This window comes from Polyodon spathula, chromosome 7 (genome assembly GCF_017654505.1).
Source record: "Polyodon spathula isolate WHYD16114869_AA chromosome 7, ASM1765450v1, whole genome shotgun sequence".
In the NCBI taxonomy this organism is placed as follows: domain Eukaryota; kingdom Metazoa; phylum Chordata; class Actinopteri; order Acipenseriformes; family Polyodontidae; genus Polyodon; species Polyodon spathula.
Window position 1 is genome coordinate 54,278,805 of NC_054540.1, and position 25,104 is coordinate 54,303,908.

The 25,104-nt window shown below is 40.4% G+C and overlaps 1 protein-coding gene across 1 annotated transcript; it reads right to left on the bottom strand.

The window, feature by feature from the left end:
* drp2 (dystrophin related protein 2) lies at positions 1–25,104 on the bottom strand. Its single transcript, XM_041254008.1, has 22 exons — positions 24,944–25,104; positions 20,681–20,837; positions 19,491–19,611; positions 18,582–18,850; positions 17,927–18,073; positions 17,324–17,402; positions 16,899–16,959; positions 15,659–15,720; positions 15,043–15,117; positions 12,324–12,525; positions 10,942–11,027; positions 9,259–9,416; positions 8,328–8,494; positions 7,407–7,518; positions 7,002–7,138; positions 6,023–6,088; positions 4,831–4,896; positions 3,644–3,802; positions 2,676–2,913; positions 1,867–1,984; positions 495–578; positions 1–87 (listed from the first exon to the last, which is right to left on the bottom strand). Exons 1-22 carry the CDS (start codon positions 24,988–24,990, stop codon positions 71–73), a joined length of 2,628 nt encoding a protein of 875 aa, XP_041109942.1. The 5' UTR covers positions 24,991–25,104; the 3' UTR covers positions 1–70.

Consider the following 25,104-nt stretch of genomic DNA (forward strand, 5'->3'; position numbering starts at 1 on the left):
TGTTGATAAGGATGACTCTGAACTGGATCCCAGTTAAATAGAAGCCGAGCAGACAGGACACAGCTGCTCTTTAGATAAGCGATGTACCTAAACCAAAAAAAAAGCACATTCGTTTAAGACAATACGACCAAATCACAAAGCTTTCTCAAGTGAAGGATTTAAAGACACTAACACATTATTCTTTTTTTTCTTTTTTTTTTTAAACATTGTATAATTGTTTCTTGTTGTTTAAACTTTGTATCATGTTCTGCTTCAGTCACCACATCCTTGGGGACATTTAGTTTTAGTGTGACCATTAACCTGCCCCCTGTATATATTTATTACTTCCACTAAGGGCAGAGCACTTCTGTCTACAACAGTTTCTATACATTTTAGACAATTTGTAATCAATCAGAACACACATTAAGTAAATGGATATGTACATGAGTTTCTCTCAGTGCATTTTCTCCTAGTGAATTTTCTGTTTGGTCTCTTTCAATGAGGGTAATACTCACTACTGTGTGGTGGGAATGGGTTCCTCAGCTGTTTAATCACCTCCTCCAGTCGCGTGACTGTGTCCTGGGGCTCCTGGCTGGCGTCTGCAGTCAATTAAAAAAAAAAAAAAAAAATATATATATATATATATATATATATATATATATATATATATATATATATCAGACTGACTTTTTCATTCTTTGTTTTTGAAAACAATCACCTAATCATGCACTTTCTGTGCTTAATAGATGCTGTGTCTAGTTTAAGAGTTGATAACTAAGAGTGGGTGACTGGGATACATTTTAATATACCTGAAGCCAAGCTGGTACATCAAAAAACCTTTCAAATGGAAACTCAGCGGACAAGAACAAAGCCTAGTTTTTAATATAATGTCAAACTCAGTGGTGTAGTGCTATACTTAAAAGTGAGGGGTTGCTATTATCTACTCCTCCCCCCTCTCTCTCAATCCTACCGCACCCCTGCAGTCCCTGTTTCCCCATACACTCAATAGAACTTCTGTTTATCACTAGTAGAATTTGAAAGGGCTAACAAGTGTACCAATTGATTACAAATTCAGACAATCGGGTATTGAGGTATTATTGTAAAGCAACTAGACTCACATCTATTTATATTAAAGATAAATACACAAATGCTGTACTTATTTTAGCAACCAGTTTAATACACTAGCACTCATTATTATTATTAATTGTATGTATAACACTCCCCTGCTCCCCCTTCTCGTATTTTGAATGGTTTGGTCCAGAATCAGCTTGTCTCACTGTCCTATTGCAGCCGCTTAAGAACGAATGAGACTGAGGTTCTGAAACAGAAGTGCATCCGTTTGCAAAAAAAAAAAAAGATGTGTAAGGCCACAGGTACCCTTTATTTGCTTGTTGCAATTTAGTTTTATCTTTTAAATAAATGTTTAGCTTATTTTATCTGCATTATTTCTTATATATGGGTCTAAAAATAAGAACTGTTCCAATTACACTATGTAACACAATTTTTGTTCCTGGGTAGTAACTGTTATTTCCTAATTGCTTATGCCTCAAAAGTATAGAAAATGGCTACAAAAGATTTAGAACTGAGCCGTCTTTCGAGATTTACGATTATACTGTATTTACAGTATAATCGTAAATCTCGAAAAACTACCCACTTCTAAATCTTTTGTAGTCATTTTTGTATTACTTTAGTATAAATACATGTTCATTTGGATTCATATGTTGTTTTTTTCTGACTTTATATGAACGAAAAGACACACAGACACTGAGAAGCTGCTCTGTTCTCTGGTATCATTGATACGGGACAACAGGAGAGCAGAGACGCCCAAGAATAACAATATAATAATATTCTCTTGTGTTATTCAATGGCTACAGTGCCCAAACTTACCTGCAACCTCATTATCTGGGGTCTCCCTGGACTGATCCTCCCTCTGGCTATCCTTGGACTGCTGTGAAGAGGAGACTGAGGACGCTGCTGATTCATTCGCTTTGGGTTCCTCTTTAGGCTGCAGTATTGCAGAACAAAACATTTTTGTCACTCAGTGCTTGACTGCAACTGCCTCAATGATGTATTAATGTAATCTGAATACAGAGTGCTCTAGATTAGCTCTGCTAATTGCAATTTAATTGTCAGCTCCACTCACCGTTTCCTTTCTTCTAACAGTTAATGGATTCGGGCCCTTTAGCACAATTCAATTAACCTTTTTTTTTTTTTTTTTCCAAAGGAAATCATGTCCAATGCAATAAATGGAGAGAAGGTGGAGCACTGCTCTGCAGCAATGGCTTTCAACTGTGTACATGCTTTTTTTTTCCAGACTTGTAACCGTTTGGAACTCATTGAAACAAAGCCTGGACCATTTGGGGGTATTTCTGGACCAAGGTTGTTACAACTGAATTAACATCAATGGTTTGTTAATCAAATCAAAATAAACATTGCTCTGCGTTTCTAAAACACGTTTACTGGAAAAATCAAAAAGATATGTCCTGCAATCTGAGTAAAACTAATAAACATACTATATTAGTCTTGCAGACTAACAAGAGCTATTTTCAATGTGTTTGGGTTTTGTATCACTTGGGGGTATTTGATAAAAAGCACACCTAGCAGAGCTGCATTGAAGTTACTGATAATAGCATTTATTCCTTTATTTCTTATGTTATTTTTTGTTTGTCATTCTGGGCCCCTGTGGCCCCTCGTACCTGCAGCAGCAGCTCTCGGAGCCGGTTCAGCTGGGACTCCAGCTGCTTGTTGTGGTCCTCCAGGATCTGCATGCGCGTCTCCAGACGGCTCTTGTGCTGCCGCAAGATACGGGCCTCAGCCAGCAGCTCGTCGTCACAGAGACCCATCGGGGAGCCAGGAGCCCCGTCAGCCAGCTGAGGAGTGGCAGCTGCCTCCTCGTGCTGCCACTTCAACCGTCGGTACTCTCCCTGCAGGATCCTGCCAGAACAGAACACATGCATACCCTTTGGCATTAATTAAATGCTAATAGTGAGATGTGCTTGAATACTTGTCATACTAATCTTCACATTGTATGTTTCACTTTTTTTAAACATTATTTTTGGACATAATTGGAAAATAAGAAAATTATTTATTTTTCCTTTGACCAATTTTGAATATTATCATTATCTGCAAAACACAGCTCACACCAAGAGTTATGATTTTATGGCATGCAACGTCAGGTTAAAATTAGCATTATATGGTAATATGCTTATATAATAATTCTAAGTTATCTTTAAAAAATAAAAAACTGATTATTTTACAATAATAAAGACATAACAAACTAAGTTTTGTAAATGAGCATGCATTCTTGCTACTCACTATTAACACCATTAAAGATGTCTTACTTAATAAATCATTTTGTCAAATTAATGTATTTAAGCATTTAATTAATTAGACATTGAAATGATGAATTCATTCATTTGTGGTCTGAAATGCAATTAGCTCAGAATTATCTGGGCTTCTCTCGCCATGTTAAAGAAAAAAGAACCAGTCACAACAGGACTGTCAGATTGTCTACCATTGACTTCTAAATCAAGCCCACAGTCTTATACGTGTGAAAGAGTGACCCAGGTAGACGCCACCTACTCTGACAAGCCAGCAGATCTTTAGTGTGTTTTCTTAAGCAGTCCCTGTGACCAGCTCGGGTTTACATGTTCGGGTGTCTGACCTGTTCTCGTTCTCCAGGCGGGCCAGGATCCTCTCCAGCTCATCCTTGTCCTCACAGTTGAAGTTGGCCAAGACGTGCCCAGCTCCGAACTGCTGCCCTGTGAGTGAGTCCTGCTCCAGGGTGGGGCTGGAGTGTCGCAGCAGGTAGTGGTCCTCGTCGCTGTGGACAGCACCCCGCGGAGAGAGGGGGTCAGACAGGCAGTGTGATGCACCGAGAAGGACACGCGGTCGGTGTGATCGGATCCCTTTCGGACTTTATTTGCTGCTTTAACCCATTTGCTGCCCAGTGTCCAATATATTTGACATTGAGAAAATAGGCATTAAATAGGTATGGGAGCATAAAGGTTAAAAGAGTCTGGCTCCGTCAGCTAAACTACTTGACTGTCAAATATTGCAGACAGACAATTACACGTCTTCAATTAAAAGACTGCAAGGACTTGCTGAAGACTATTTCAATGCCATGAGGATTGCTATACGATAACTGGAATCTCTGACACTGCTATGAGGGTAAGGTTTTCAGTGAAGGAGGCAGCAGTACTGCTGATCATAAACCATACTGCACGCATCACATCGGTGACAATACAAGCCTCCCGCGTTCTCTGTTCTCAGCACTGCTATAGGTTTACTATGCAATCAAACACAGTGAAGCACAATTTCTAGATATAAAAATGCCCAGGGATAATGTTGCTTGTGATTGGAGACGAGAGAATGGAATTTAAAACCCTGGCTAACACTCCTTTAATGTGCACCATCCTACACTCCCACAGACAAATACACAGTTAATATGAATATGTGCAAGGGAGTACCAATGTGCATATGAGTGTGTGTAGTTACAAAAGGGCATGTATAGCTATGCACCGTGTGTTCAAATGTGTGTGTGGTTTCGAGGGTGAATATGCATTGGTGTACATGGAGTGAGTGCATGCATGTGAGTGTCAGAGAGACTGGGATACAGGAGGTATGTAGGCGGCAATGTGAGTGCATTGTCATTGGTGAAGCACGATTCAGCATCGTGCTGCTACACTGATCATCGAATTAGTGTCACTGCATTTATTGGGAGTGAGCGGGACTCCTGATTTGTGTGCTCCAGTTAGTACCCCCCTCCAGTGCAGCAGCGCATTCAGCCAAACACCAAGTCCAGGCTGTCCCCATTGCTCTTCACCCTCCCCTTTCTCGTGTTGTACTCACAGGCTTTCATCAGGAGACAGGCTGTCTGTAAAGAAGGAGCAGTTCTGATTTTCCATCTCTGCAAGCCTATGTGGGGGAGAGAAAGGAGGTGTGATTCAAACCTGATTTCAGGGCAAACTGGGGAGCAAGGATTGAGCACTAAAAGCTAAGTGTCTATTTTTAGTGAGGTGCAAGAATAGAAATCATGTCTGACTCCAAACTCAACAGAGAGAGCAACACAGAGGGTTAACCATTCGGTCATTCTCCATCTCTTTCCCAAACAGCACATTTTAATGATTGTTTCACTGTGCACTTAAAATGAATTACTGTTGTATCTTCCATTGTAATTATTTTGTGCACAACAAGCTACATTTGTTAAAAATAAGTGCTTCTTGTGTGACACTTTTGCTAATGCTTATTAGTGGTCGTTATTGTGCAGTGTAGGAACAGAATTATTTACAAGCAATCCTTTTAAAACCTACATGACAAACATTTCAGACCATATAATTAAACTAAAGATAAGTGTTTTTATTTTAAGTACTCTGAGGATACTTTTACATAACATTTTTACAGCCCCCTTGCAGTTGTTCTAAGTGGTTCTTCTTGTGTTTAAACATTACAAACTTTTAAAAACTTTGACGAGTTCTAGAGTTGCTCTTAGCTATTAAGGATTACATTTCTTTTTGTATTGCTGGGAATACTCTGCTAGGCACTAGATGATGCTGGCTGTTACTAAAGAAATTTGCATTTAGTACAAAACAACACAATATTTGAGTAACTGCAATAGAAACATGCAAAGTAATTTGAAGCTACTAACTCTTTAAACATTTCTGTAAATAGTATCTGGTCTGTAACACTATAGTCTTGTTGGATAGTCATGGCATGTATAAACCCCCACCCCCTCTACATTGGAACCAGTGATTATTAGGAAAGCCAGGACTTGTTAATCGTCTTAACTGACTTCACTGTTAACATGGCAGTAATACTGTGCATTTATGTATGTGAGTCCACTGTTCAGATAAAGTAGTTTCAGATTAACTAACAACAAAACAGTGCTCAACGAGACCTTCAAATGCACTTAATGGACAGGGCTGTTTTCTCATGTGATTTCTCAGTATCTGCGATCTTTACAACATATGCTATTACTTTGAGCGGTGGTAATAACAGCTAAAACCTCCAATTCCTCAGATTCATGCTTTTTGGCCTAAAGTACCTGCTGGCGAAGTGTTCGATTCTGGAGTGGGTGTCTGCATGGGGCAGCCTTGGTGAGGAGCTGGGTCTGGAGGGGAGTCAGGCAAACAAGAGAAGTTATTAACCAGCGTCTACATCCAAACACATCTCTGGATTCAGGATCATGAGTGGACAGCAGATCCCCAAGGAGCAACACCCACAGCTTTGTGGAACCCCTTGTGATCCCCTCAAGAACTAAGCACAGGGCTTACTTATCAGTTATTATCATTCAGTCCAGGGCCCAGACATTTACAATGCATTTCCCGTGCTACAGAAACACAGTCTGCCTTCATGGGCTAGCTTTAAACCAGAGGATTCCAGGTAAGGATTGTTTTAAGCTGACATTACACCTAAACTCCCACACTATCCCCATGTTAAGCTGTGCATGTCTGTTTTAATCCCAGTCACACGAAGAGAGGGGTAGAGTGAGAGTTGAAATGATGTTAACTGAGGAGATTTTGCTCATGTTATGAATGAACCCCCTTATAATCTGAGAATATCCTTTCTTTGCACATCCCAAACAAAACCAGACACAAAACAAGGAGGTCGTTAGCTCGTTAACCAGCTGGCCAATTAGATAAGTGTGTTGGGGTTCTCCCTCCTCACAAACTTTTCTAAACTGCAGTAGGGGGAGCACTTTTAGAACCTTTTTATATTTCTTATTTTCTTATTTTTTTTTTTTGGGGGGGGGGGGGTAGACTATATAATTCCACATAATATGGGACTTAAAAGCCATGCTATAAATCAATTATTCAACCACTCACTAGCTGTGAGTAACCCATTAAATGAATAAGGAGAGCTGAAAAACCCATAATATATTTAGATTTTTAATGTTCATTTAATTAAAAGCAGGTGTTTTTGGCATTTACCCACACTATCCTAATTGAACTGTAAATTATGCTCAACAGTTGAAAGTACACTGAAAGATATTGATCCCAGTGTCCGGGTGTGGAGGGACTCACGTTTCACTGCTCTCAGCCTCCAGTACAGACTGCACCGGGAGGTACCCTCTCTGAGGGTGCTTGCTGAAGTACTGCTTGGACCGGAACTTGTTCTTCAGAGTTTTGGCGAAGTCCCGCATGTTCTCCCCAGAGGTTGTCTGCCAACAATAGATACAAAGGTTTAGTACTCCTGGTCTCCCACCAGTGACGGAAATACTACGCCCTACTTATCTTAATTGCTTCCCCACTATTAATAATCTCAATTAAAAATTAAAAATGTAATGTGAATGACATATAATGTAGCTGTATAATGTGTTGTGTTATTGCAACAAATATTAGCCCATACCTTTGTTAATAATCCAATTGAAGCTAGCATTAAGTGTTTCTAATGTCGTTCGTGGAAGTATGTAAGACAGGGTTCCTTACTGGTGTGTAGTACTCCATAATGGGGTAGTGTAGTTTTTTGCCTTTGGAGGTTCTTCCTGTGAGGAAGCAGGTCTGACAGATGTCCACGTTAAACTGCTTCAGACTGCGGTACCTGAGAGGGAGACGGAGCTAAATCGACAGCTCAAGGTAACAGTAAGGTGGCGAGAGAGAAGTTTATAGGGAGAGATGGCGACAGAGACTGCGCCAATCTGCTGGTTTTCCTTTACACAGAAACTGGATTACATGATTTATGTTTGTTATAAGTGCCATGGCAATGCGTAATGAGCTGGCATGCCAATAAAGCTTATATAAATTGTAGTGAGAAAGGGAGCCATGCCAGGAAAGCTCTTCTGAACGACAGATGAGAGAAAGAGACAAGGACAGAGAGAGAGAGAGAGAGAGAGCAATTAGGAGAGATAGGATGAGAAAGAAGGAAAATGGTCAATATAAAATAACCAGGGTATTATTTTTCCACTTAGAACAATATCATGTATTTTACAAACATCTTTCTATTAATTAACAGTCTTATTAATATTGCTATCAAACATCTGGAGTAACATCTGAATAACAAATGTTTTATTTCTATTTTGTAATGATTTTTTTAATCCTGACAAAAAAATATATATATAGCCACAAATTCATAAGCAATTCAAGTGGAACAGCAGCTAATGCAGAGGAATTAATACGAATGTGCGGCCATTATGTTAGCGTTGCCAAGCATTCATCTTCCTTCAGCTCTATTCTGCTTCATTTGATAAGACATTTAATTAAATAAAGAATTGGAGAAAGCATGAGACTTGTGAATGTAGTTTAGAAAATACAGATTCAATGTTCCCTTTTTGGAGAAACATAAAATATAGTGCAATCTTTGACTGTAGTCTGAGAATAACCTTTGTCTGCACACCCCCAGCGTGGCTGTACCTGAAGCCCCTGATTGGACACTGCTTGCAGATGGAGCACTTGGCCTGGTGCTTGGCAGATTCAGCGACAGCCACGCGGTGCAGCACTGGGACCCACACCATGGACTGCGGCTCCAGACTCATCCACTCCAGGAAGTGCGAGACCTCCAGAGCAGGCTTTCCAGCCGCCTGGGGTGAGGATTGACAATGAGGAGGAAAGGACAAGAGTAAGGAGCCTCTAGAGAGACAGAGTATATTTAACGGGAGAAATCCTAATTAAATGACGATTCAAAATCGTATTTCAAATTGATTTCCCATGACATTCCCCCCCAACGAGGAGAAATCTCATTTGTTGAATGCAAATTAACCATTTAACAGATACTCTACAAAATCACTGCTGATTGTTTAGATACCAGGCTCTTTGAAATAACCAAATAATGGAACCAAACATGCTCATCTTAACCCTAGCAGCACCACAAAGAGACCAAATTATTATACTAGGATTTACTGTAGTGGAAGCTTTAGCGTAGCTTTTGAAAAATGAGTTTATTCACAAATTCAGCTCTTTTCTGTGACTTTGCATCATTCCAACAAACTGAAGTTTTCAGTGATAACAGCGAGCATATACTACTGCTCTCCTTTGAGTCCCAGTTGAAACGTGTTTATACATATGGCCAGGCTAAATTGGCAATCAATATCATCCAATTTAGCCTGGCCACATTATTACAGGGTTGATCCCCTCCAGTCAGTTCAGCCTTATTCTCCCACATCTGGCTAGCCTGCCTGTTGCAGGAGGGCTACACCCAAATCCCTGATGTAGCACATAATATACATATGCTATTTACTCATGTGACGGGGGAGACCTTAATCCGTCGCAGTCGTGAATATGGTGCATAGGGGCTAGCTTGTTTTAAAACGGAGGGAGAGTAGAGGGATGGCACAGTGGTACTCACCACGCGGAAGCAGCTACGAACGCTGGGCTCCACGTTGCTGCCTCCGAAAGCTGCCACCTCACCCAGCTGCCGGGGGATCTGGATGGCCTCGTGGAGGAGGAGGCTGAGCTGCCGCTGGTCACACCCACCCCCGGGACTGGACACCTGCTTGAAGAGATCTGCAGGGGAACAGGGCCGCAGATACAGCTTCACAAGAGGGATCGTTGAGCTGGGAGGCAAGCTTTTAAATCATGAAAATGTCAGATTTCAATTCCTCTTCATGCTGCGTACTACACAAAAATAACAAGTAAATCTAAATCATTTAAAACGAATTATTAACATTATTTTTTTTTTTTAAAGTCTAATTTATTTTGCACAAATGTTTGTTCAATATTAGAAGTACAATGACTATTTGAATGCATTTGCTACTTTATTTTTATTTTTACTATTATTATAATTGAACTGGATGAATTTTCTTTTAGACTTAAATGTATGCATCAAATAACATTTGGGAAGCTTCTACATAATCTAGTGTAATGCTTTAAAATGTAGGCGTCTGGCTTTCCAGCCGATCTGCCCTTCATGTCCATTGAGACCTAACCTAACAGACGCATTTCACACACTCTGCAAAAGAAAGAGATTTGCTGAACAAAAAAGCTTTTAACCAAGACGTACCTTTTAGAATAAGAATTACATCAGGGGTATATTTAAAGTAACCAACTATAAGAGACTAACGGGTATGAAAATATATTTATAATGATTTTTAAGTTACCTATTTAATAAAAGGGATATCAAGTTCAGTGTAGGATTAGTCCTATAAAACAGATGGCTCTGTTTTGGCAATATCAAGCAATCTGACCCTATCACACACAGCCACTAAATGAACAGCACACAGCCACTAAATGAATAGCACACAGCCACTAAATGAATAGCACACAGCCACTAAATGAATAGCACACAGCCACTAAATGAACAGCACACAGCTACTAAATGAACAGCACACAGCTACTAAATGAATAGCACACAGCCACTAAATGAATAGCACACAGCCACTAAATGAATAGCACACAGCCACTAAATGAATAGCACACAGCCACTAAATGAACAGCACACAGCTACTAAATGATTGTTGCTTTAGAGCACAATAAAGATTTATTCCATGCTGCCACTCCCACTGTGTCAGATATTTGGACTCTAAATGTAATAAAATGCATATCATTTTTTAAATCTCTTTAAATAAAACAACACCTGTGGATTACATTTGTACTCTTTAAAATCAGGCTGCCATCAGCATTCTTTCATGAATAAATCATTTTCAAAAATCCATATTCACTCACTCCCCTTTAACACAAACAAAGCCGTTTGTCATTGAAAAACTACCGTATGTCAGCCAAGAGATACGAGGCACCACTAGCAGTGCATATAATTGCATTCGTGTTTAAAGCATAGCGTTTTGTTAGACTACTGCTGCTGATTGGTATTGGTGCCAACAAAGATCCAGTAACATTTGCTCGATTTCAGGTTTATCTGCAACATCTCCTTATTCAGTGATGTATATATTATTGCTTGGCTTTCTTTAGTATAAGTGAATCCTTCTAATTTCATTTAGAAAATGATATGTTGTTCATTATATAACCATAGACCACCGTTCAGTCAGTCTTTATTTGTCTCATCATTATATAAGCAGCACATTCATGTACTCACATTTATATTTCTCCTGCACATTGGAGTTACAAAGACAGACAAGTCCTGTCTTGAAAGACAAAACTCGCACCTTCCCATTGCGACCACTAGAGGGAGAGGGAGAGGAGGGTATAAAATCTTTCTGTTCAAGCAGACAAAACATTTGGGAATTTTTGTAATAATTGGGTTATATAAAAAAAAAAAAAAAAAACAGAAACAACCCACGGAATGGTCACTTCAGCAGAGCCTTTACCATACACATAAATATTAATAAGTTAGAAATGAAAAAAATAACAAAGCAAAACACATGCCTCAGTCACGTCAACTAAAAATAAAACCAATTCATCATTAGTATGACTGGCGGCACCTGCAAGTCCACGGTAATAGAAAAGTACAGCATATTCTTTTTTAAGTGGCTCACACATTAGGCGGGAGGCTGCATTTCCATTTGTCATGTACCCACAGCAGTTTCAATGTACTATCATAATTATAACTGATAATTCCATGTTAGTAAAACCCTGAGACGCCAATCATACTAACACACTTGTGCGTTTGGTATTCTAGCACAGTGCCGCCTTCAGAAGAGTTGGTTATGAACAGAGTACTCTATCATCCACCAGACTGGTTCTCCCATCCTTCTTTAGGTATAAAACACATGTGAAATAAATTGGAGAAGCTGGCATTACTGTAACAGAGACTGCAATGAAACACGCGTTCAGATCGGTTTATTGATGTTGCTCTAGTGCAAATAAATGAGAAGCAGAGTGTTGTTTAAATTGACCTGCTTGACTGTGATTGAATATGATGTGTGCTGTCTGTTGTTGTGCCTGCTGATTTCCAGAATAATACCAATGTTTTAATAAGATGTACAGCCTAGTTCTGGATACCCTTTCTCAAAATCAATCGAAGCCATTAGGCCAAGTATTTATTAAGTTACACGTCTTTTTTTTTTCCCCCACCTTTTAAATTGGATTTGAAATCTTGAATGTGAAAGTCACCTCCCTGCTGCAACCTTCTCCAGCAGCAGTGAAGATGAGCTGAGGAGGCTTCTGTTCCTGCTGCCAAGCCAGTCGCTCCATTTCACAGTATTTTTGCATGGCATTTTTAAAGTTTTACCACGCCTCTTCTTTACAATGCTTACCTATGCTGTACAGTGCTTTTACTGTGGTTATTACACTTGGTTACGCTTTTACTGTGGTACAAAATGCTTGGAAGCACGGGCCCAGCCTTGGGAAGCGTCCGCCTGGACTCAGTGAAATTTGAAGTGAGCTATCCCTGAACAATTTCCCTTCCCCAAACCAATGTAGCTCTCCCTGTGGGCCCCACCCCCAGCCCAGAGCTGCAACCCAGAAGCTCCCTTTGGGTCTTCAAGTAAGTAAACAATTAGTAGGTGAGCGATCGACCTGTCGTAGACGTTGAGCACCCAGTTGAGACACATGTCCACGCAGAGCGGGATGTTGACCAGTATCCCCCGCTCCTCCTCTAGCCGCTCGTACAGGCTGGTCAGGCAGTGAATGACCTCCACCACATCCAGCAGGTGATTGCTCTGCTGCAGATCATGCTCCCGGAACACCTGCGACGTGCTGCTCAAGGTCATCAAGTCCACTGCAGACATAGAGAGAGAGAGAGAGAGACGGACAGCTCCAATCAGCTCATTATAAAAGACGACATGCTACAAGTGAAGCAATAACTACAGGGTGCAGTGTCTGAGGAAATAAAAAAAACTATAAGAGGAGACCGGTGCCCCTTCATATGTGATGATAGAAACCAACATAAATAGTTTCTAGGTAGTACACTGAAGAAGGCACTACCCAAAAGATTTGTCTGTTTAGTTTCTTATTATTTTAGTTTAGAAATCTGAAGTGAAGGAGGTTTTCATATTAGTGAGGGAGACAGTACTGTACGTTCAGCGTGTGTTCTCTGGTTGCAGCAGTGTTTTGATCTTTCCTTTTTCAAAGTCCTGCATTTAAATTTTTGTAAATGTCAGCTGAGTTCTGCTCTCGCTCCGAGACAGACTTCAACCAAATCAGTCCATCGTCTCGACAGGCTGCTGTTGCTTTGCTGTCAACAGGCCTTTGTGATGTTTGTTTATCCAAACTGACAAGCTGTGTTATCGCCGGGTAACAGAAATGTACTACCAATGACAGTAAATGGCAAAGAGATTACACTTGTCATCTAATCTGTGAATTAACTAACAGCATACTGGAAGTAATGAGTACGCTGTCTACAGTACATTGTCCTAATGGGGAAAAGATAAACACAGAACTGAGATACAGCAATTGCCATATTATTGCATTTCAACTTTACATTTAACTGGAACAAAACAAACACCAGCGGTTAAAGTAGCTGTAACTTTTTGTTAAAAAAAGAAGCAGTTTAATTTTAATTTAAGAACTTTTGAATGGAAGTTTTCTTCTTTTTTTTTTTGTCAATTCTAGCTGCAACAGTTTTGTTTTAGTTTGCAGCAAGGGAAAAGATAGTACATTCTAGAGAAAGGGCATTAATTGTACTGAAATTACATGTTGTGCATTGCAACTTGTACCTCTGTAATTACAGTGTAATCTTATTGTGTTACAACTTCACACTTTCAATTTTCAATTAAATAGCAATTATTCATACCTGTGTAATTGTGGTGTGATTGCACTATAATTAATGCCACAGTAATGCCACAAAAAGCAGTGAGATGGAGGTTAAAAGAAGATAAACAAGGAAATGGTAATGAATGGAAGAAATGAAGGGGCCATTCTGCAGTAAACACACCACCAAATATGTCAAACACTGGTAGTTCAACAAACGAGGAGAATTGCGTTAATCTACTGACCCTGTACTGTTGGTCTGAAGCAAGGTCTGGAAGAAAGTTTTTTTTTGTTTGATTTTTACCATCAGTGTATCCTACTGGCATTCCCTAAATAGCACAGAAATCTTCAGAGTGGTCACTTTGTTTTCTTTCCTTCATATATCCACATGTCAAAGTAATAATTGTACGATTTGCAGAATTACGATAATTTAATGTGTTCATACAAGGGATGTCTCTGGCTTTGACACACCCTTCCATCAGTCCAAATTTCTACAGGACAAATGTCTCATTCACACACTGGCTCAATCTAATGACTGAACTCGCATCTCTTGACAGGCTCACTGCAAGAATTTATGATAAAACCACAGAATTTGATATTGCCTGGAATCACTTTTACAACTTTCCAGGTTAGTGAGTACTGATGCCTTAGCCAATCAATAAATAGCATTCTCACGACTAGCATTGTTCCATCTCTGGCTTGCAACTTGTTGAATATATATATTCATTTATGTCTATCTACCTATCTATTTATCTATTTCTATGTATTTAATTATTTGTGGGTTTATTTCCAATATCAAGTTTGATATTTTTTCAATCATCTTTGTTATAGGTTGTTTGCTTGTTAGATTCTGCGGCTGGGTGGGGTTTGTATAAGTTGTCTTCCTCAGCTTTTGATGATTTGTTTGTGTGTAGAAATAAAACACAAGGGATGTGCGAATAAATCAGAATCTTCTATCATAAGTCCTTTAAAAAATATTTCTATTTACTTCTGAAATCTGCCAGACATCTCCTCCTGGATCTCCTGCAGTGTCTAGTGATATTTAGAGAGCCACACATACAGGCAGTTCAACAAGCTGATTCATCTCCCTTAGTGTCTGTACACATTGAAATGGATGTCAGGATTTGTATTATAAAATCAAAAATGCAAACAATAGATTTTTCTATGCCGTGACCTGTAATTAATTTAAGCGGAGACATCGAATACCAAAAAAAGAGAAATCCATTTCATTAAAATAGGCTCGACAGACAACGAAGATGGAAACCTCTCGGGATGAAACTGAGACCATGCTGGGGAGTCCACTGTTTACAAATGACAGATCAGGAACAGAACATGATATAAATACTGTAACAAGCCTGCTATAGGAGGGTGGTATCCCCAGATACTCAGATGCATGCTTTTCTCTTGCTTGCCATGTAATCATCTCATGTAAATCATTGAGTGTGGTAGTGGAGGACTGTAGCGTTGGTGCGTCCCCTGCAGAATGGCTCAAAGCGACAGTAAGAAGGAGACTAAACCTCTGTGCTGACTCCAGTACTGTACGTACAGCGGAGTGCTTTCTGTACCCTCCTCAGTTTCATGGCAGTCCTGTACGCCGAGAATTTGATGTTATTCAGATCCGCTGGGAAATAAGAGACAAGAGAGGAGGTTAATAAATGCAGATGCACAGTTCAATTAAAAATTGCCTTTTTATCACAATTTGGTAGTTCTCCAAACCCTCCAAATCCCAAAGCACCTGCCCCTCTCCAGCTTTCTCAATACTTTCCCTCCACTCCTCATCTTCAGCTCTCCCACTTTCCTTGCCTCCCAGTTTTAGAAAACACTTCCCAACCCCACCCTAGTCTCATTCCCCACCAGTCTCTGGAAAAATGATCTTCAATGGCAATGTAATGGTAAAATGGTACCATGGTGGTTTCATAGTTTGACAACCCAAATAGCAGAATCAATACCATTAAACTGGTAATACATTATAATACAATACCAGTACTCCGAGCTACAACATCAGAACCATGTCAATATTTATTCTAAATCCCTTGTATTGCAGTTTTTGGGAATCCCTGCAGTCTGCTAATTCTTCTGCTTAGGTTTCTTCAGAGTAATACATTTTATATTAATTCTAATATAATCGCACTGGTATTTTGCACATAAAGGTGGACTCTTACCAAGGGCCTGGTACAGCTCTGTCATTTTAGGGTGGTCCCAGCAGGTAGTCTGAGTCTGGTGGCTAAAAAGAACACTCTTAATGGCTGTAATAATATGTGATTTAAAAGGACAGCCGTATTTAGATTTGCCCATATATACATATCAATTAAATACATCCCCGTGCTGTAATCGGATGTGTCACATTCTTTGATAGGCCAGTATACATAAAGTGTAATAACTTAAGTGATGAACTGCTTGCATTAACTGGTGAATAAAAGGTAAGATTTCACAGGCTCGTTCTTCAAACTCATAAGAGAATGTACCACGCAATGATTGCAGAAAACCTGTTTGTTCACTTAGAAATTCATACTTAAGAAACAACATCAATCTGCCAAGCCTTTCTTGCAATGTGAATGAATAAAGACAGAAATGCAATGTGTTTCTCAGTGCAGTGTATTTTGTGTTGCAGTCAGCTGGAGATAAAGAAACAACCAGTTTAGACTGAAAACACATTGCTGGTAACTGCGGGCTCAGTCCCTGGGAATGAGGAGATATTTGACTAAAGCGTCAGCTGACAAGGCTACCGGGTGCCCCCTAAGCTTCCTCGGTCCTGGCTAATACCTCCTCTGAGTCGCTAGCCTAACAGACTGAACCGCTGACTGTATTTTGTTCAAAGCAATTTCTAGCCATGCCTGACCCTTGAAAGCAGCTTTTAGACAATTACTGATAGACTGGGCTTCTCGCCAATACCATAAGTGATCTGAATTATTAACTCCTTTTTGAAAACGACCATCGATTTCCACTGTGATTCTCTGGCAGCTGCAGCCAATGAGGTATTTATCTGCATGCCATCGGGGGCTTATTGAAGGCAGACGAACTTCGAAGAACATCTCAGACAATAAAATGTCATTTTTATATATACAGTGCCTTGTAAAAGTATTCAGACCCCTGACCAATTCTCTCATATTACTGAATTACAAATGGTACCTTGAAATTTCATTCTGTTCGATATTTTATTTTAAAACACTGAAACTCAGAATCAATTATTGTAAGGTGACATTGGTTTTATGTTGGGAAATATTAATAAAGTATTAAATAATACTTTATATGCATGGCTGCTGTGATCCTACTGCCCTGTATGCCGTTGTCAAGCAAGCATGTAGTGTACTGAATTGTGGAATACAAGAGGAAAGGTTGGATCTAGTCAGGGATCAGGGAAAAACCATTGCATCCGGCAGTGCTGTCTGTGGAATAACTTACTTGATGTAGTAGGGCACTTTGTTGTGGGAGATGGATCGTTCCCAGGGAATCTGCACTGAACCTGAACGAAACAGGCAATGCAATATAATATAATCAGATGTACATCATAAAGTCAGGAGAATGAGAAGAAATGGAGACAATAACACACGTTAATAAAAATACATCCTGGTGCCAGTCTTCCTTTCCAGCCCTGTCACACATACAAGGGTTAATCCCAGCACTGGAGAAATGAATGATAATAAAATTCATTCTTGCAGCTGCAACACACAGGGCCTCAGATTGTGTTATTCCAGAGGCCAGTATTTCAAACTGTGAGCGTACTGAAACACTCACTCATTCAGTAACTGACCTTGAAGGAGAATTGTACTGCAGAGGTAACTGGTACAAGCCCCACTAACTCGGCAGAGCGGTAACAGGATACGTACTGGAGAGAAAGTGCTGAGATCCTGGTCCAAAATCTCTGTGGGCATCTTGAAGCTGTTTCAGCCTCTCATCAATGGAGCCCTGCAAAAGGAGACATGCAGCAGAAAATAAATGCTACCTTGTTATATAGAATTTGAAATGCATTTTTAAATATCAATCTTTCTATTGATTTCCAAAAACCTGTGGCTTCACCCACTAATGCCCTTACTTTACATACACATGTGTTTGGGTACACAGAAGCACATAGTTGTGTGGAGACAAGGCACTAAGCACAGGATTAATATAAATGCCTTGTTATCTGTATATTAGAATCTGGTGTAATGAAAAAAAGACAGAACTGTCATCTGTTTCATAATAAAATTCCAATTTACAACAAACAGGAACATCTTCTGATTATGAAACTTCCTGAATTTAGTCCATTAATGAAATAGCATTACACACAGGACTCTTTGTTTAAAATATCTAGCTAACACAGAATTCAGTTTTTAGCATTTCACATCTCGGGAGGTTATCATCTCCTTGGGCTCGTTCATTGAATGATCCCTGGATCCCAGTGAAGGCAGTGCTTAACCTGTGCGTCTCCAAGGCTGTGCTGAGCCCCTCACCTGCAGCTGTTTCCACCTGGTGTTGAGCTGCTCCAGGGCGCGGGCGTTGTCCACTGACAGGTGCACGTCGGCGATGGCCAGCTGGTGAGCGAGGTCATTGATGTGCTTCATGCCTTCTTTCACCTGGGTCAGCTCCTCCTTAAACAGCTGGGGAATGAGGACAGGTGGAAATCACACAGGAAAGGATCAGTGCCGTTTAATCCCTTAAAAAACAAATACTTCAGTGTACCAGGGGGCGGCGCATAATTGGCCGAGCGCCACCCGGGTAGGGAGGGCTTAGGTTGGCAGGGCAATTTACGGTTCACCATGCACCAGCGACCCCTGTGGCTGACAGGGCGCCTGTGGGTCTGCAGTGGAACTATTCAGATCTGTGTTGTCCTCCGGCGCTCCGGTGGGAAGAAAGACAGCTTGGCAGGAACACGTTTCGGAAGACATGTGTTTCAGCCTCCATTTCCCCAGTCACTGGGGGGTTGCCGCGGTGAACGGGGATCAATAATAACACAATTGGTGATTCCAAATCATTGAAAACAAAATATTTTAAAAAAGCCAGTCATACAAAAACAAAAACACGTCACACTATAACTGTATGGAGGTTAGACTATGATGCCATGGTTATCTCTGGTGTAACTGGAGCCTGGCTGGTTGTTGCGTGCACCTTGATGGCATCGATGTGGTCCTGCAGGGAGTCGATAAAGAGGTCGCCGACAGGCTCCCAGGCTCCTCGCACCCCCTCCCCCTGGTCCAGCGCCCCGGCCAGCTCCTCCATGGCAGCCTGCAGCTCCAGCAGCCTCTCCAGCGTGAGCTCCATGTGCCGGTGGCGGTCTAGGCAGCGCGCCGTCAGCTTCTCCCACAGGTCGCTCGCCACGTTCGCCTGCTTCCACACCGAGCGGCTGGCGTTCTGGATCCGACGCCGGGGCGACACATCTGGAAGGAGGGCGGGCAAGGCGTTGGAGAATGAGCCGTGGCTCTTACAACACTCTCCCTACTCCCGAGGACTGTGTATTGCTGTTCATAGGTTACAACTGCCTCTAGTGCACTTAAGCGATCATTTGTTTTTTAATGTAGTGTACAAGGAGGTAAACGTTCCTGCCTCGTCGTTTATTTCCGAGTTTGAAATGTTTATCTTTCACTGGACTTAAAAACAAATCAGTTTTATTGTATACCATTATTTGATAGAAAAAATACTTCTGCTTTTTTTTTTCTCTGAGGTCAGAATTATTCAAGACATTTTAGCTTTTTACCGTGCTCTCTTCTGTGATGGAATGTTTTTTTTTTCCATTTCATACACAGGTTGTGATGGTGTATAACACACATTATTTCCCAATAAAAAAGCGACATTTATTTCCCTGCCAATTTTAGGTACTTTTGCTATGTCTATTCATACGCTTATTAAATGGCTCATCCATAACTTGAAACACTCAATCATAAGACACTGGTAGTGATAGTGCTACTAAAAAGAAGCATTGTAATAAATGATGAATGTATTACAAGTACACAGTGTATCCTGTGTATCTAGGATTCTTGAAAGACAAGAGGAAACAGCAGGATGCTGTATGTGCTTGACCTTTGCTGTCAGGAAGTGTCTCCTCTGGCTCTACGAAGGGATGCTGGGAAAGGAAATCCTGGGCCGACTCAAGGACAGAATATATAAAGGGGCCTCTGGACTTTACATCTTCCATGAACGCCTGCAGGGGAAGAGAGAGCCACACAGCAGATTAACACAGACTACCAGCAATTGGGGGTGGCATCCATACATATGAACAGAAGAACATTCACAGATGAGAGGAGACCATTCATCCCATCAATGCTCATCCGGTTTCTAGTTGCTGGTTGATCTCAAAACTTTGTCAAGTCAGGTTTCAAAGGATCCTGATGATCCAGCATCAACACCATGGCTAGGTAACCTAGGCTATTCCATACCCTAAAAGAAAAGTGGCTGCCTCTATCCAAAGTCTGTCCTCACCTAATTTCTACCTGTGTCCTCTGGTCCTGATTTCTGTGCAGTTTTCTACCGTATTACTGGAGTACAATATCTGACGTGTCATTTTCCCAATGTTTGAAAAGAAAAACGTGTATGATTTGCTACGCTTACAAAGCTCCAGTGCAAAATCTAAAAGGAAACCTACAAATATGATACAAACTTTAATGGACCCCTCAATACACATACCTCTGTCTTCTTTCTAGTTGCTGTATGTAGCAGTTTTTCTTCACCACTTTGCACTGAAGCAAATGCTTAGCAAGTGTGTTCCCTCATGTCAAAGACACACAGGGAGATGCCCGAGCGTATAGCTAAATGAACAAACGGAGGATTTCATGCTTGAGCGGAGCTGTATAATTAGTTAGCACATGCTGAAAGCGGTTGGCTTTGTAGAGAACAGTTTGCAATTAAAGGTTTATTGTTCTTTTAATGCTATATTATTCTCAGTTAATACTGTCTAAACTAGCAGTTTTTAATTATAAAGCAATAGTTATTTTTTAAATGATAACAAGCTCAATACAATAATATATATTTTTACTATGTACGGGGTGAGATTGAAATGTTTTTAGAATTGGTGGTTTGGTACTTGGATTATTACTGCTTGATAATGTACTTTTGAAAAGTCTTGTAATATCGTTGAGTGCTCTAGAACCGTTTTACTAGTCTATTATATTTCATTGTGGCACTGTTCAGTTTAACACTATAGACTTTGGAGTAGCCAGCATATCCCTTATAAAAGATATTCCCAGTCCCGGTCACACAGGAGCTCTGCTTACTGTGTGAAAATTTCTCTGGTGCTGCACAGCCCCAACATCGCCCCCTATAGGGAGCTGCTCAGACAGCTCCTCATCCTTCAGAGTGAGCCAGTCAATGATCTCCTGGAGGGATAGCTGGAGCTTCCCACTGCTATCAGAGAAAGCTTCCAGACGAGCCCTGGAAAGAGAGAGATACCGGTAAACAGCAGACTCTCTATGTAGTAACACCGCTTCTATTAACATACATAGTGCCATAACAATAAACTACCCTTCAAACGTTAGCCATTTAACAAATATGCATTTCAAACAGAAGTGTTAGCCTTTTTCGTGTATGTTAGAGAAATGTTCCAGCTAGTGCTTTTATCAATATTGTGGTGGTTCTACAGCAGGCCACAGTGTAACAATTGTTAGATAACGGTATATTTAATATTTATTTCCATATGCACAAATGTCATCACTTGCACTCTGGCTAAGTAAGACACAGCCAAGTTGGTCCGGTGCAAAACCCAAGAGCAAATGATTCATAATGTGTTTTATAATGCAAATGGGAAACTATAATGGCACCTGCCAGCAACGTGCTTGAATGTAGACGGTCATTAGCATCAAAACATGCTTTAATATTCAGGGCTTGAGGCAGAAATACAAGAGCTGTGCACAATAATTGAGTACAATGAGGACGGGACTGATAGATATGGGAGCAGCAGCTCTGGAATGGGTGCTTCAGGCCTTTGTGCACAGAGCTGGTACAATTACTTATATTGTCCACACAAAAATATAAAGCCATTGAAACACTCTGAAGCACTTTGGCTGGTGTGTTCTTACATGGTAACTACCATACAGTGACACAATGGCACAGGTCCTTTCCATGTAATCACACGCTTATTCCACCAGTAACTATCAAATATTGGTAGTTACATGTAAGTTCGTGGTTAAGTAATCTGAAGTGTTACTACACACTCAAACCCTTGCAGGATTATAATGCATGCACTCACTCACTAAAGAGGTGCAGTGCCTGATATGTTCTGAAATAAAAAGCTTTATTAATGGCTAACATGCTGTCCCAGAGGCTGCTTGAAGTGTGGTGTGTGCCCACACCTTCAGCTTCAAAAAGAGATGTTTTGAAAAAGCTACAGTCCTATCAAGACATGCTTATCAACCAGGCGCAAGTTTAAAAAGGTAGAACCATTATATTCTCTCTTTGCCTGGTGGTAAAACGTTTTCCAGGCTCTAGCTGTGAATCTGATGAGTTTCAGAAGGTTTGCCGCTTGTGATAAACCGAAAAACAGGTTTCAGAGAGAGAGAGAGAGAGAGAGAGAGAGAGAGAGAGAGAGAGAGAGAGAGAGAGAGAGAGAGAGAGAGAGAGAGAGAGAGAGAGAAACTGTAAAGACATGTCTTTACCATTGTGTTCGAAAATCAGTCAAAGGCTTTTGCTATCACAGTTTTAGTCTAATTGGAGTTGGAGTGAACTGACTTCAGCACACCTTATTTTAAACTAACTGGACAGTCTTTACGGGGTTTTATCAGCATTATCTTGGTTAACTCTGCAGCAGCACTACAAAAATACACTGTAAAACTTTACAATGGCTATTTAAGAGATGTTCAAGAAAATCAAAAAGTAATATACAGTGTGTGTGTGTGTGTGTGTGTGTGTGTGTGTGTGTGTCTAATACAACGTGTTTGTTTTTAAATCCTATGTATACAATGCTTACATAATGGTATGCATTGTCCATAAATGCTCATTGCTATTGCCTGCAGCTAACAACAGCAGGGAGAGAGACAGCAAAACCGGACCATGAGGAATCCCATATGCCAGGAATTCCCTGGGGAACAGCTGTCCAGGATATGGAGCCTACTGACCCACAACAGATAAATCTTTCTGCCTATGTAAACGCAGGGCTGTTATGAATTATGTATGGTCGTTTTAAGCATTTTCATTTTGCATGGATTTCAGATGCAGGATCGTTTTAATAAAACATAAATGCAAAGTACTGCAATGCACCGGTCAGCATGCTAATGCTTTATGAAGACAGCCCTCAGAGCGACACCATGCCATGTTAGAAACAACAAGTGCAGCTCACAAACAATAAAAAACAAAGAACATATTTTCACATTCCCTGGGGATAAAGCTTGACAGTGTAAAGTTCATAGATTGTACAGCTTTATGAATACTCTATATCATTGTATATAAAATTACTTCTCTGGTATTCATTTTCCCCAGTTCTACAAAATAGACCCAAATCACAAATTCACAGTGTGTGTGTATGTGTGTGTGTCTGTGTGTGTGTGTGTGTGTGTATATATATATATATATATATATATATATATATATATATATATATATATATATATATATATATATATATATATATATATATATATATATATATTTTTTTTTTTATATAACGTAGTGAATGCCTTGCAGTTCAAGCACTATTGTGCAAGTTTATTAACGCAAATAACAAACAAAAACACACTAACAAACAAACAAAGAGGTGCAGTGGCCAAAACAAATGGTTGAAACAAATGACAAAACACCTTCGCCCTACAATACAACAACCCAATATTGCCCACACACATTAAAAGCCTTAATGGTTTATTTCTGGCTTTGTAACTTTATTTGGTGTGTTTCTCCGTTCTGAAAAATTATGCTAATGTCAAATTGGAGTAAATAGTTTTTAGAATTGAGTTCAGAATCTGATTTATGGGTCCGCAGAATGACTAAGTCACAGTGTGAACAAGTTTTCAAATCTCATTTTGGATTCTGCTTATTCAAATGCATCGGCAGAATGTCCAATCAGGAAATTCCTCAAATTCAGCTGTTTAGTTTAGGGTTAAACATGCTTAGATAAGCAGAATACTACATGAGCACGGATAACCATTCAGAATTAGATTGCTGACATCCTAAAAAGGAAAGAGAAGTTAAAACAAATATATAAAAACCTTTAATGCTGCCACTTACTTCAAAGTGTTACCAGGCAGATGCCCATTATTACTCTGAAAACCTTGCATCCATCTAATCCTGCAACAAACACTGCGCTGTGGGAGTTTGAAGAGGTCTTATCACGGTTCAGTGTGTCATTAAGGACTAACAAACAAGCTGTGTGTTTTCATCTCTGCGAACCATGGCCTGTGGTACCCTTGAGGGTTCATGTTGGGTCTAGTGATTTCTTCCTTTAATTGAAATGCTGGGAAACAAACCCACAACAAAACACAGCTAATGCAATCTGCTGTAGATGACACAGGTAGCAGAGCCCAAGGCAAGACAACCAGGAAACGTAATAGTGAATCACAATTAAGATTTGCTTAAACAAGACACTTGGGTAAAAACTGACACAACTTAGAAGCTATTTCAAAAGAGTTTTGCAAGTTTGTTGGCTTTAGATGGTGCTGTATAGGCCTTGTTTGTAGGTGTCAAAGTGAAAATGTCCCTTTAAGCTAAGAGCAAACAGATATCCTCACCCACAAGGACGGCAATGCTAACAAAATTAAAAGCATTACCTCCTGTAACAATGAAGGGAATTCTCTGCTGACAGAGCACCCACACAGCTGGACTGGGCATGAGGCTCTGCAAACATTTCAAAAATGTCTCTCGCTGGACTGAAAGAATGTGTGTGTCACTTGCAGCTCTGCTCCGAGGCAGTAACCTCAAGATAAACAGTTTTTTTTGCAAATTATTATTGAATGTAATTGTTTGTTTGTAAATCTCATGGATGACAATATTTTAACCAGGAAGGTTGTTTGCCTAACACAATAGCTCACAGTAATGTGCATCAGCAAATCATTCTGCTCCTCCATCTGCTAATAGTCAGTGTGCAGGTGTTCAGGCTTTTTGGGGAATACTTTTGTTATAACAATCATTTCATTCCCTCACCATTATTATCATTTTCAGATCACTGCAGCAATCTTTCATGTCAACAAACACACACACCCAAAAAAGAAAATGTACATCACACTGTGAAGAGTGTGTAGAGCCACCAGACATGTCTCCTGGGATACAGTTAGGTCCATGGTAGGTCTTGTTGTTTTCCAGTGAGGTGTGCAGTTTTGAATACCGAGAAGAACCTGCTAACCAAGATCTTCAATCAGCCTTCAATCATTCAGATCTGCTATCTTGCCTGACTGAAATCCACTAACTGTGCTTTCGCCAACAGTAGTTTAGAGTTTTAAAGTAAGACCACAGGGGTTGGTTTGATCAGGGTTTGGTTCTGTATTCTAGTCACGAAGCCCCTCACATCACCACCACTCTCCTGCACACACTTGAATCACGGGCCCTGGAGGTTTTACCTGATGCTGTGGGATTTGCGCTTGATTTCGCTCCAGCAAAGGTTCATCTTGGCGAGTGTGTCCCGTTGGGGCTTTCTGCTTTCTCTGTGCTCGGTTCCTGTCCTTCAGGGACCTCGCTCCGATCCCACAGCGGCAGCTGTCATCCTGGGAACAACAGCCTC